General features: G+C 39.9%; 1 protein-coding gene across 1 annotated transcript in view; it reads left to right on the top strand.

Moving 5' to 3' along the window:
• The window catches only part of LOC140492085 (A disintegrin and metalloproteinase with thrombospondin motifs 2-like), a 240,277-nt gene that overhangs the window by 206,071 nt on the left and 20,407 nt on the right, over positions 1–13,799 (top strand). Inside the window, exons 14-17 of the mRNA XM_072590792.1 lie at positions 6,982–7,105; positions 8,819–8,899; positions 9,244–9,407; positions 10,401–10,560. Coding sequence (XP_072446893.1) covers positions 6,982–7,105; positions 8,819–8,899; positions 9,244–9,407; positions 10,401–10,560 — 529 coding nt within the window. The remainder of the gene's footprint in view (positions 1–6,981; positions 7,106–8,818; positions 8,900–9,243; positions 9,408–10,400; positions 10,561–13,799) is intronic.

The raw sequence follows: 13,799 nt of genomic DNA, 5'->3' as shown, positions 1-13,799 counted from the left end.
AGGAGGAGGGTAGGATTGAGGTAATAGCAGGAGAGGCTGATTTCCAGTCAGCGCTTGTCATCCGCAGAAATTATTTTTTAAATGCACTTAACATACAACTCTTTGTGGCATCTGAGGTAATTATTGAACAATTCTAAGTGAAATATTCCTAACATCAGTCAGAGAGTCATAGAGATGTACAGCATGGAAACAGATCCTTCAGTCTAACCTGTCCATGCCGACCAGATATCCCAACCCAATGTAGTCCCACCTGCCAGCACCCGGCCCATATCCCTCCAAACCCTTCCCATTCACATACCCATCCAAATGCGTGTTAAGTGTTGCAATTGTACTCGCCTCCACCACTTCCTCTGGCAACTCATTCCATACACATACCACCCTCTCTGTGAAAAAGTTGCTCCTTAGGTCTCTTTTATATCTTTCCACTCTCACCCTAAACCTAGGCCCTCTAGTTCTGGACTCCTTGAACCCAGGGAAAAGACTTTGCCTATTTACCCTATCCATGCCCCTCATAATTTTGTAAACCTCCATAAGATCACCCCTCAGCCTCCGATGCTCCAGGGAAAACAGCCCCAGCCTAATCAGCCTCTCCCTATAGCTCAGATCCTCCAACCCTGACAACATCCTTGTAAATCTTTTCTGAACCCTTTCAAGTTTCACAACATCTTTCCGATAGGAAGGAGACCAGAATTGCATGCAATATTCCAACAGTGGCCTAACCAATGTCCTGTACAGCCGCAACATGACCTCCGAACGCCTGTATTCAATACTCTGACCAATAAAAGAAAGCATACCAAACGCCTTCTTCACTATCCTATCTACCTGTGACTCCACTTTCAAGGAGCTACGAACCTGCACTCCAAGGTCTCTTTGTTCAGCAACACTCCCTAGGACCTTACCATTAAGTCTATAAGTCCTGCTAAGATTTGCTTTCCCAAAATGCAGCACCTTGCATTTATCTGAATTAAACTCCATCTACCATTTTTCAGCCCAATGGCCCATCTGCCACTTCTCAGCCCATGGGTCAAAATCCTGTTGTAATCTGAGGTAACCCTCTTCGCTGTCCACTACACCTCCAATTTTGGTGTCATCTGCAAACTTACTAACTGTACCTGTTATGCTCACATCCAAATCATTTATGTAAATGACAAAAAGTAGAGGATCCAGCACCGATCCTTGTGGCACTCCACTGGTCACAGGCCTCCAATCTGAAAAACAACCCTCCATCACCACCCTCTGTCTTCTACCTTTTGAGCCAGTTCTGTATCCAAATGGATAGTTCTTCCTGTATTCCATGAGATCTAACCTTGCTAATCAGTCTCCCATAGGGAATCTTGTCGAAAACCTTACTGAAGTCCATATAGATCACATCTACCACTTTGCCCTCATCAATCCTCTTTGATGCTTCCTCAAAAAACTCAATCAAGTTTGTGAGACATGATTTCCCACGGACAAAGCCATGTTGACTATCCCTAATCAGTTCTTGCCTTTCCAAATACATGTACATCCTGTCCCTCAGGATTCCCTCCAACAACTGGCCTACCATGGATGTCAAGCTCAATGGTCTATAGTTCCCTGGCTTGTCCTTACCACCTTCTTAAAGAGTGGCACCATGTTAGCCAACCTCCGGTCTTCCGGCACCTCATGTGTGACTATCAATGATACAAATATCTCAGCAAGTGGCCCAGCAATCACTTCTCTAGCTTCCCACAGAATTCTACGGTACACCTGATCAGGTCCTGGGGATTTATCCACCTTCATGCATTTCAAGACATCCAGCTCTTCCTCCTCTCAAATATGGACATTTTGCAAGGTCTCACCATCTATTTCCCTACAGTCTACATCTTTCACATCCTTTTCCACAGTAAATACTGATGCAAAATACTTGTTCAGTATGTCCCCCATTTTCTGCGGCTCCACACAAAGGCCACCTTGTTGATCTTTGAGGGGCCCTATTTTCTCCCTTGTTACCCTTTTGTCCTTAACGTATTTGTAAAAACCCTTTGGATTCTCCTTAATTCTATTTGCCAAAGCTCTCTCATGTCCCCTTTTTGCCTGCCTGCTTTCCCTCTTAAGTATACTCCTACTGCCTTTATACTCTTCTAAGGATTCACTTGATCTATCCTGTCTATACCTGACATATGCTTCCTTCTTTTTCTTAATCAAACCCTCAATTTCTTTAGTCATCCAGCATTCCCTATACCTACCAGCCTTTCCTTTCACCCTGACAGGAATATATTGTCTCTGGATTCTCGTTACCTCATTTCTAAAGACTTCCTATTTTTCAGCCGTCACTTTACCTGCGAACATCTGCCCCCAATCAGCTTTCGAATGTTCTTGCCTCATATCGTCAAAATTGGCCTTTCTCCAATTTAGAACTTCAACTTTTAGATCTGGTTATCCTTTTCCATCACTATTTTAAATCTAATAGAATTATGATAGCTGGCCCCAAAGTGCTCCCCCATTGACACCTCAGTCACCTGCCCTGCCTCATTTTCCAAGGGTAGATCAAGTTTTGCACCTTCTCTAGTAGGTACATCCACATACTGAATCAGAAAATTGTCTTGTACACACTGAAGAAATTCCTCTCTATCTAAACCTCTATTTCACTATGACAGTTGCAGTCTATGTTTGGAAAGTTAAAATCCCCTACCATAACCACCCTATTATTCTTACAGATAGCTGAGATCTCCTTACAAGTTTGTTTCTCAATTTCCCTCTGACTATTAGGGGGTCTATAATACAATCAAAATAAGGTGATCATCCCATTCTTATTTCTCAGCTCCACCCAAATAACTTCCCTGGAAGTATTTCCAGGAACATCCTCCCTCAGCACAGCTGTAATGCTATCCCTTATCAAAAATGCCACTCCCCCTCCTCTCTTGCCTCCCTTTCTATCCTTCCTGTAGCATTTGTATCCTGGAACATTAAGCTGCCAGTCCTGCCCATCCCTGAGTCATGTTTCTGTAAATGCTATGATATCCCAATCCCATGTTCCTAACCATGCCCTGAATTAATCTGCCTTCCCTGTTAGGCCCCTTGCATTGAAATAACTGCAGTTTAATTTATAAGTTCTACCTTGTCCCTGCCTGCCCTGACTGTCTGAGTCGCTTCTATTCTCAACTGTATCAGTTTCAGATTGATCTCTTTCCTCACTATCTCCCTGGGTCCCAACCCCCCACCTTATTAGTTTAAATCCTCCCGAGCAGTTCGAGCAAATTTCCCTGCCAGTATACTAGTCCCCTTCCAATTTAGGTGCAAACTGTCCTTCTTGTACAAGTCACTTCTACCCCAAAAGAGATTCCAATGATCCAAAAATGTGAATCCTTCTCCCATACACCAGCTCCTCAGTCATGCATTCATCTGCTCTATCCTCCTATCCCTGCCCTCACTAGCACGTAGCACCAGGAGTAATCCAGATATTACTACACTCGAGGACTTCCTTTTTAAATTCCTGCCTAACTCTCTGTAATCTCCCTTCAGACTCTCAACCTTTTCCTTTCCAATGTCGTTGGTTCCAATGTGGACAATGACCTCCTGCTGGCCCCTCTCCCCCGTGAGAACATTCTGCACTCTCTCTGAGACATCCTTGATCCTGGCACCAGGAAAGCAACACACCATTCTGATTTTTCACTGCTGGCCACAGAAACATCAGTCTATTCCTTGGACTACAGAATCCCCTAACACAATTGATCTCTTGGAACCCAATGTACCCTTCGTTGCATTAGAGCCACTCTCAACACCAGAAACTTGGCTGTTCATGCTATGTTCCCCTGAGAATCCATCCCCCCGCCTTACATTTTCCAAAACAGCATACTTGTTTCAAATGGATATATCCACAAAAGATTCCTGCACTAGCTGCCTACCTCTCTTACCTTCCCTGGAGTTAACTCGTCTATGTGACTGTATATGAGACTTTCCTCCCTTCCTATAACTGCCATCCATTGCATACTGTTGCTGTTGCAAATTCCTCATTGCCTCTAGCTGTCTTTCTAACCGATCCATTCGATCTGATAAGATTCGCGACCAACTGCATTTATGGCAGATATAATTTGCTGTAACCCTTAAACTCTCTTTAAACTCCCACATCTGAGAAGAAGTGCATATCACTCTACTATAGGCCATTTTTGCTCCTTCACAATCTACAGACCCAGAAAATAACACTGTCTTATTCCTCTACAAACATTGTCCCAGGTTAAATTAATAGTTATGGCTTATATTTTAAATTTAATCAAGACACAAATTTCCAAAAACACATAATCAAGAAGAACCCACTCTACTCACTACTGCAGACTTTCTGTAAGTCACACTTAAAACAACAATACACTTATCTGCTTCTGTGCTGTGAACTTCGCCCAACAGTTCCTCCAAGATCAGTTGTGAATGTCACTGTTTATTAATTTACCCAGATGCACCCCAATGTCCAGCAATACATGAATTCAAAGAGCAAAGGCAGTGTCGGTTTCTTTTTTTCTCTCTCTCCTGCACTGACCTCACCATGTGCTTCCTTTATTCTTCTCCCTTTTAAAACTGCTGTTGTTTTGATTTTTTATTCCAAAGTTCCAAAACAATGCAACAGCATATAAAATAGTAATTGCTGCTCCTGGAATTCAAGGAAATCACTTCCAGCACCTAAAATAACTCAAAAAAGGAGCAGCTGTTACAGCCAGAAATTTTTCCCGTGATCCATCTTGGATTACCCAGAATCCAATGCCCTTGTTGTCAATGTTAAAAATCACAAGACACCAGGTTATAGTCCAACAGGTTTATTTGGGAGTACAAGCTTTTGGAGTGATACTCCTTTGTCAGATAGCTAATGGACGAGAATCATAGGACACAGAACTTATAGCAAAAGATCATAGTGTCTTACACTGATGCGATATATTGAACAAACCTAGATTTGTTACATTTTTCATCTTTTAGAATGGGTTAAAATTTTTGTTTCATTCGTATGTAAATCCCAGAACTTCTTTCAAGTTACGTTTATGAGATAACTTATTGTTTTATTTAAAAAAGTGATATTTCAGCTCAGACAATGCATTAAAGGTATGAGGTTAGAGTCTGTATGTATTCCAATCTTGAATCAGACTAGTTCTATTTCCAAAGCAAGAACTTATAAAATGTCACATGGATTATAAAAAAAAACTGCCTACAGATTGTGTGATTTATGAACAAAATAGAATGTATCTGCAAATATAATGCCACAAATGCAAATTCATCCCATAGACTTATATGTGTGTGTGTGTGTGCGCTCATGCATGTGGGGGTGGGGGAGCGTGAGCGTGAGTGTGTGTGAGCATCTTTTTGCTTTAAATTCTGTGTCCTGTCATCCTACTCCACTAGCTAGCTGGCGAAGGAGCACCACTCTGAAAGCTTGTACTTCCAAATAAACCTGTTGAACTATAGCCTGGTGTTGTGTGATTTTAAACTTTGTCCACCCCAGTCCAACACCATCACCTTCACACCTTGGTGTCAATAATTAATTTTATGAAGGGGTCTTACACATGCATTAGGCTTATTTTTATATATAACTATATCTAGCACTAATTAACATAGTTAAAGGGACTGTTGCCTTTTAATACAGTTTTGATTTCTGTTTTAGGCATATACCTGCATTGTTTACACAGATTGGACATCTAACTAACCTGGTATACTTTACACAGTATTACACACTAGATAGAAGCATAACACAAACCTTTGCCTACCTCATGATGCCCCACTTTAGGTTGATGGTTCATGATTTGTGCACGCTTACTTCTAAAGGGGAGGTAGCTAGAGGATATAAGGAGGAAAAGCACACAATGATAGCCATTTCATTTTGATTTTTTTGTGTAGTTTTTTACTTATTTTAACAACTTGAACCACATTGCAAAGAGGTGATAGCATGTTAAGACTAGACAAAGCCACAATAGGTCACTTTGTCAATTCCAGAAAAGGTCTGAGAACAAGCTTGCATTTCAAAATATATTCAAAGAATATTTTTTCCAAATCTCCTTATTTTCTGATAGATTGTGTTCATTCAACTCCATTGAAATGTTCTTGTTTTATTTTTATAATGGAAATACTGGCTTAATGCTATCACATATAAATGCAAAATGGCTGGTGTACAATTACAATCGCTTACTCTTTTTATCAATAAGGCTATAAAATGGACTAGTTAAGTTCTTGTTGCAGTATGCCTGTGAAATACTTTTACATTTTTTCTTAAGGATTTGGAAATGTAGAGATGAACTAATCTCAATTGAGTCTTGATTTCACAATTAAACAAAGCACAAAATAAGGAATTGCTGATATTTCCTTTGGTAAATTAAACTCTCAAGGTTTCATAGTGACTAACAACTGAAAGATGATTGAATAATAGGAATACTAATAGTAATACTGCTAAAATATTGATGCTTGAAGCTTCAACACATTTTTTTGTGTGCCTTCAGTTTGCTCCCTGGAACCGTCTGCACATATTTGATTGGCAAATTGTCCAATTTTCGGAGACAGTGATTTTATCGTTAAAGTTGGGGAATCTGTGTAGACTGTATCCACTAACTGGCAGAGAATTTGGACATGTGATTACTTTTGACTTGTCCCTGACAAATTTTAAAATTATATAACTGTTTATAAAGGTAATAGTACACATGTCATGCTTTACGGATATGTTTGAATATATCTGGAAAATATTCACTTATACTGGATAACAGGATATATCTGAGGATATTCATCTACCCTATGTTTAAGGCTACATTGTGTAAAATAGGAGAATCCTGTGAGTGACATAGGAGTCCATGAATATGGAGTTCATTAGGAAGTGATTACCTAGTTTTAGCATCTTCTATTGTTGGACTAACACTGTGTAACAATATCTCAGTGGGGTATGTCTTTGACATTAATGGTTTTCTTAAATAATAATGCTTGTCTTCAACAAGATCCTATTAATGATACTCATAAATTTCCTAAAATGTGAAATTTACTTTTCTTTTCATTTTTCAGAAAGTGGGCTGTGACAAAGTACTGGGCTCTGTTAAAAAGGAGGACAAATGTGGGGTGTGCGGTGGTGACAATTCCCACTGCAAAGTGATCAAAGGGACATTTTCCAGAGCACCAAAAAAAGCAGGTTTGAATGTTTGTTTATTATTTACACCATCAAAAATTGCAATCATAATAATGGAACATAGTGTCTCTATCACTTAGCGAATAAAGACAGCATTCACTGCATTAATTTCAGAGCAAATTGGGTAATTAGTGATAGGTTATTTGATTGAGTACAAAGCTGCCTCAGCTCAGGATGGGAACAGCCAAACTTCCCATTCCTGATTTCCATTCAGAGCCTTCACCCACTGAATTTGCTGTTGAAAGAAGAGAGTCTCTGTGTGGACTTTTTGGGCTGAAGGGCCTGTTTCCACACTGTAGAGATTCTATGATATAACAAAAAAAATTGCGGATGCTAGAATCCAAATGGTCCACTTAGCTTCTTTCTTTCATCTCATGGTCTTTGTGCCATTATTGTAAATATTTGCTTTCTCTTTGTCCTCTGGGATCTTGAACTTTGCTGCCAGAGTTCCTAGTTGCATCCATAGAACCTTCTTGCTCGAAGATCTGTCATTTAAAAAAAAAAGCTAACTTTGACTGTTTTCATTCCTCATACTGATACCCCTGCACCTCTTACCAGCCCTGAAGAGTGCTACTTTCACTCTATTCTCATGATTGCTCCTGACTTTTTGTTAGGTTTCGCATTTCAGTTTCTGACCGACTGGCTTCCTAAAGATGTCATGTTTTTAAAATGGGAAACTCATTTATCCTCTGAAAATGTTTCTTTTTAGTTGAATTGTTTCCGTCCACCATTGTTACCTTCAGGTATTTCAGCAGTGAGGTACACTGCTGATCACCATGCCATATTGGACTGTGAGCATCAACCACTAGTGGCTTGTGGCTGGGCTATTTCATTGTCATCAGCTTTTCTTTTTTCATGCTGCATCTGAGGGCCAGTCTAATTATCACTGGTAGAGAATAAACCACTGGAGAGTCTTCACAAGAACAGGCAAAGGTCTTAATTTATTATTGCACAACAGCAAGACACAATTACAACTCTCAGAGATTATAATTGTCTCAATTAGGATCTCATGCAAGACTAATTGATTCTTCACCTAAAGATTATGTGAAATCATCAGTTTGGGTGGAGCTAAGGCAACTTTAACGTGAACTCTTTCAGATCCATCATTTTAAACAACAACCTTACTGAAGCCGAAGGGAAGTTTTAAGGATAATTTTTCATCCATATCTTGGAAGAAAGTTAATCCAAGTTATTGGCAATTAATTTACCACCTCATGTCAACACAAAGCCAGTTTAATTAATAAAACAGAAACTACTTGAGAAATTCACCATGTCTGTTGGCAGTAGTGGAAAGAGAAACCGAGTTAATGTTTGGAGTCCAGTGTGACCTTCTTCTGACCTGCTAAGTTTCTCTAGCAGAGTCTAGATTAGAGTGGTGCTGGAAAAGCACAGCAGGTCAGGTAGCATCCAAGGAGCAGGAAAATCTCTCCACCCAGGAGGCTCCCTGCCTTCGTTTCTGATGAACGGCTTTTGCCTGAAACCTTGATTTTCCTGCTCCTTGGATGCTGTGCTTTTCCAGTACCACTCTAATCTAGACTCTGATCTCCAGCATCTGCGGTCCTCACTTTTGCCAAGTTTCTCCTAGCAGCCTTTTCTTTAGTTTCAGATTTTCAGTATTTAAGGTATTTTGCTTTGATTTAGTATCCACTTCAGTTAAAATGTGTTCCATACTTAATAACATCATAATTTTGTCACCAATTTTCTCTGTTCTGAAAGGCTACCTGAAGATGTTTGAAATTCCGGCTGGAGCTAGACATCTCTCTGTACAAGAATTAAGTGCATCTCCTCATTTCATTGGTAAGTCTCCCCTGAAATGAATCTTGAAGTGATGATTTGAATTGACCTCATCATTTAAACATAATTCTCACAAGCTATATATGTAATGGGTCTTCGTAAAATATATGAACTTAAATTCAAACGTTTAGCTATTCACAACATCAAGACATACTTTTCTTTAGGGTGCAAAGTGTACGAGGGAGATATTTACAGTGTGTCTTGTGTTTAATGTTTCAAATGTGTTTTTAGTGAAAGTTGACTTTAAAATTTAACTGTTGTTCAAAAGTTACAGCTTTGTAGTTTGAAACAAACTTAACTGTAATGTTTACTGAACATGGACTGTGAGATTTCTTTTATTTACCAAGTAATCAAGAACCAAGCTACAGGGAATTTCATTTTGAATGGAGAAGATGACCTGCCTGATACTAAAACTTTCATTGATATGGGATTATTGTGGGAATATACCAATAATGATGACAAGGAATCTCTACAAACCATTGGACCCCTCCGTGAAGGAATAGTAGTGTTGGTAAGATTACACTCTAGTTACTACCAGTATGAACACAAATTAAACTTGTATGCATCAACACTATGAAGTTTCTCATGGCATTTGATTAGAGAGTGCTTATGTGGATTTTGAACAGGAATTGAAAGAAAATCAAGGAAAGATGATAAACGTCAAGATTGAAGTGCGAGCTTTTGAGCAAGTTTTTGAAGCTAATGCTGCTATTGCTTAGTTTGCTGCAAACAGAATTATCACATTCTGTGGACGGCTATAAAAAAAGAAAGTGGGACATGACAGAATTCAAATAGTTTCGATTTGTGCATATTCCTTTCAAATCATTATCCCACCACCACCTTTGCCAACTGATGATTCATGAAGAAGTATGATCCTGTCTTCTTGTCCTAATATTGCTTTGGTTCTGATTAAATTTTTGGCTGATTTCTTCATGGATTCATTCTCCTGTATCAGAGGTTTTAGGCCTTGTGCTTTTGTGATTATACAGAGAGAATTAATTGATGAAACTGATTGCCAGGAAGGCTATTTTTGGTCAAGTGACTGAGTCATTTTAAAGCAGTTAAAGTTTGCAAAGGTGAAATTATTTGATCATCCTTTCTGGAGGGAATAATTCAAATGGACTAAAATGTCTTCTTTGGCTGAACCATTCTTATGCTGTTTATGAAGTTCTTGTTCCTTTATGTACAGTTGCAGTGATATTTCATTATTAATGATTGCCCATCAGTACTAAACTTTCAGAAACGTCATGAGAGTCTGTCCTTCCTTAGAGAGATCTCAACTACAATCAGCCTGTTCCATGTTCCGACCAGGAACCAAGCGGAGTTTATGTTGTGTGTTGGCGTTCCAATGCATAATTCCTCCATGCCTTTGTCAATTCATTTTCTCATGTATTTTTTCTTGTGTTTGTCTACTGCCTGTTACATTGTAAGTGTGGATATTGAAGCAATAGACTTAATGAATATTTGATCATAATATTTATTTGTGCCTTTTGTTAAACAACAGATGATGCCAAATGATGATACAAAATGCTCCCTGAGTTATAAGTACACAATTCATGAAGACCACTTGGCCACTATGACGAATGAAGTTTTACAGGAAGATATGGCTACGTTTGAGTGGGCTTTGAAGAGGTGGTCTCAGTGCTCCAAACAATGTGGAGGAGGTAATTTTTAAATAGAGCTCTAATCAGTGCTTAGCTTCTGTGATTTGAAAATTGGTGAAGATTAATAAGTCATAAAAATGCTTACTTACATAAATATTAGAAGAGAGCTGCAGCTCAGTGCCTAATCCCAATTAATTTTGGTTGCCATCAGTGAGCACATAGTTTAAAAAGGTGAAGTAGCCATAACCCTACCAGACTATGGGGCATCTCTTTCATTAGAGAGAGAGAGAGAGAACTGGTGGTGGTTTAACCTGAGGGTCACCATGCCACAGGTGACAGGAGGAGTTGAGGACAGAGTCCTTCATGGTTAATTCCCTTTTCACACAAACCTGTCCCTATTTTAGAAAACATACTAATTTACTGAAATCTCAACAAAGAAGTGGCACCAACCTATTTTAGAAAACATACTAATTTACTGAAATCTCAACAAAGAAGTGGCACCAACCTAAGAAACAACAATGGCAAAACCAGCTGTGGCAATGCTGAAAAGTCTTCCTTATTAACATATGTGGCCTAGTGCAAAAATTGGGAGAGTGTCAATGTCCCAGACGTCACCTTGGCCATCCCTAGATATGTCCTGTCCTACCGGCAGGATAGACCTAGCAGAAGTCTCATGGCACTAGGTTAAACATGGGCAAAGAAACCCAATACTGTTGCTTACCTGATACTGTTCTCCCTTGGCTGATGAATCAGTACTTCTCCATGTTGACCAACACTTGGAAGGAGCACTGAAAAGGAACAAAATGTACTCTGGGTGAGAGATTTCAATGTCCACCACCAACAGTGGCTTGGCAGCAGTACTACTGGTCGAGCTGGTCTGGTTCAAAAACACATAGCTCCTAGATTGGGTCTGCAGCAGGTAGTGCGAGAACCAACAAGAGGGAAAAATGTACTTGATGTCATCCTTACCCTTATCAATCAGCTGGCTGCAAATGTATCTGTCCATGACATCACACAGTTCTTGGAGAGACAATGTTCGGTCTTCACTTTGAGAATAACCTCTATCATGTTGTGTGGCATTATCACCGTGCTAAATGGGACAAAATTGAAACCGATCCAGCAAATCAGGTTTGGCCATCTGAATCATTGTGGACCATCAACAGTAGTAGCATTGTACTCCAGCACAATCTGCAATCTCATAGCCTGGTATATCCCCCACTTAACCATTACCATCAAGCCAGGGGATTAGTCCAGGTTTATAAGACTGTGCAGGACAGTGTGCCAAGAGCACCACTAGACATACCTAAAAATGAGGGTATCATCCTGGTGAAGCTACCAGACAGGGCTACTTGCATGCCAGACAGGAAAAGCAGCAATAGGCACAGTTACACGATCCCACAACCAACAGATCAGATCTAAACTCTGCAGTCCTGCAGCCACTTCCAGTGAATAGTGATAGACAATTAAACAACTCACTGGAGGAGGAGGCTCCATGGTTAACCCCATCCTTCATGATGGATGAACCCAGTACATAAGTGCAAAAGATTAGGTTGAAGCATTCACAACAATCTTCAGTCAGAGACCATCTTGGCCTCCTCCAGCGCTCCCCAGCATCTCAGATGTCAGTCTTTAGCCAGGCAATGACTCATTCCCAATAAGAGAGAACCTAACCACTGTCACTGACATTCAATGCCATTTCCACCACTGAATCCCCCACTATCAATGTCCTGGGATTACCACTGACCAGAAACTCAACTTTATAGTAACTCTCCTCCTGACTACCCAAAGCCTGTCCGCCATCTACAAGTCACAAGTCAGGAGTGTGTTGGAATACTTCCCACTTGCCTGAATGGGTACAGCTCCAACAACACTCAAGAAGGTTAACATCATCCAGGCCAAAGCAATCCACTTGGTTGACACTGCATCCACTACAGCACATGAACTGCAGTGGCTCAAGTAGGTAGCAGACCACCATTTTCTTAAGGGCAACTAGAAATGTGCAAAAAGTGCTAGCCAGCCAGCGACACCCATGTCCTATGAGTGAATTTTAAAAACATGCACTGAGTCAAAATGTCCCTTTTTTCCCAATGGTTATGATACTAGGCTAGTAATAGACAGAAAATGATTTCAAATTCCATCATTTCATTTGAATGTAGTTTAAAAACTCAATGTATATGTTTCATCTAAAAATGCATGTGACCAAAATATATAGTGGGGACAACTTAACAATCATGAAGCTTGGGAAGAATGGGTTTAATGGAAGAATCTGATTTGCATTTTTATTACCAATGCAAGAAAGTTAAAATTCTGGTTAGGCTACAAGTAGAGTTCTAGTCATCAAACATTCAGAAGAATTTGAGGGTCCATGAGAGGGCGCAGAGGGGATAGAACAGAACAATCCCAGGGAATGGGGCTTTTAACTACAAGGTTAAGTTGGTTCATGGACATTTAAGAAAGATTTGGAAATGTACAAGATTATATGACAGGTTTAGTTAGAGAAAAGTAGTTTCTAATGGTATAAAATTGAAGGACCACCCAGCCTCACCATTGGTCTGTTTTCAATCACTCTTGATCTCCCTTCAATCAATCTTGACCTGTTCTTGATAGATATTAACCTTCTCTTTGTCTTCTATGAGGTCTGACACCACCAAACCTCACTCTCTCAATAGCCATGCCCCAGTATCAGTGCATAGTCACCAACCAAGACCTTTTTCCCATCTCCAGAGCAAGTTCCTATACAAGAAAAGCAGCTCCTAGTTACCCAATATCCATCTGGAAAGTTATCTTACCTGGTGAATGTCATCTTTCATCAGTTGTGAATCTGAAGGTGTGTGTTTTTGTTATTGGTTGCTGACTTCATTATGAGGGGATAATTTATTCTTTCATAGGTAACTAACTTATTGTTTATACAATGGTTTTAATAAGTGTACATAACCTGATAATGCATTTAGAATAAGTTCCTGCCATTTGCTGTTGGGAACTAGGATCTGCCTTAATCTATTGCCAACTTAATTCCCAACTTTCATGCCATTGTCTGGAGCCCTCCCACATAATGATGTACTTCTGCTGTTTGCCCAGGGGCTACACTAGATTCTACCTCAAGACACTACGGGCTAAACAATATTTCTGGGGGCTAAGTCCAAGTTGTGTTGAGCTTTGTAGAGGTATTTCACCCTGAGGCCTAATGAGTTCTCTCACCATATTGTACTATATTGAACGCTAACTAACAACATCATCCCGATAGCCTCTGTCATGTCCGATCTGACCACATCATTCAACACGCTGTACCCAGAACAACA

Source organism: Chiloscyllium punctatum, chromosome 20, assembly GCF_047496795.1.
Source record: "Chiloscyllium punctatum isolate Juve2018m chromosome 20, sChiPun1.3, whole genome shotgun sequence".
In the NCBI taxonomy this organism is placed as follows: Eukaryota; Metazoa; Chordata; class Chondrichthyes; order Orectolobiformes; family Hemiscylliidae; genus Chiloscyllium; species Chiloscyllium punctatum.
This window is presented reverse-complemented; position numbering and strand designations above follow the sequence as displayed.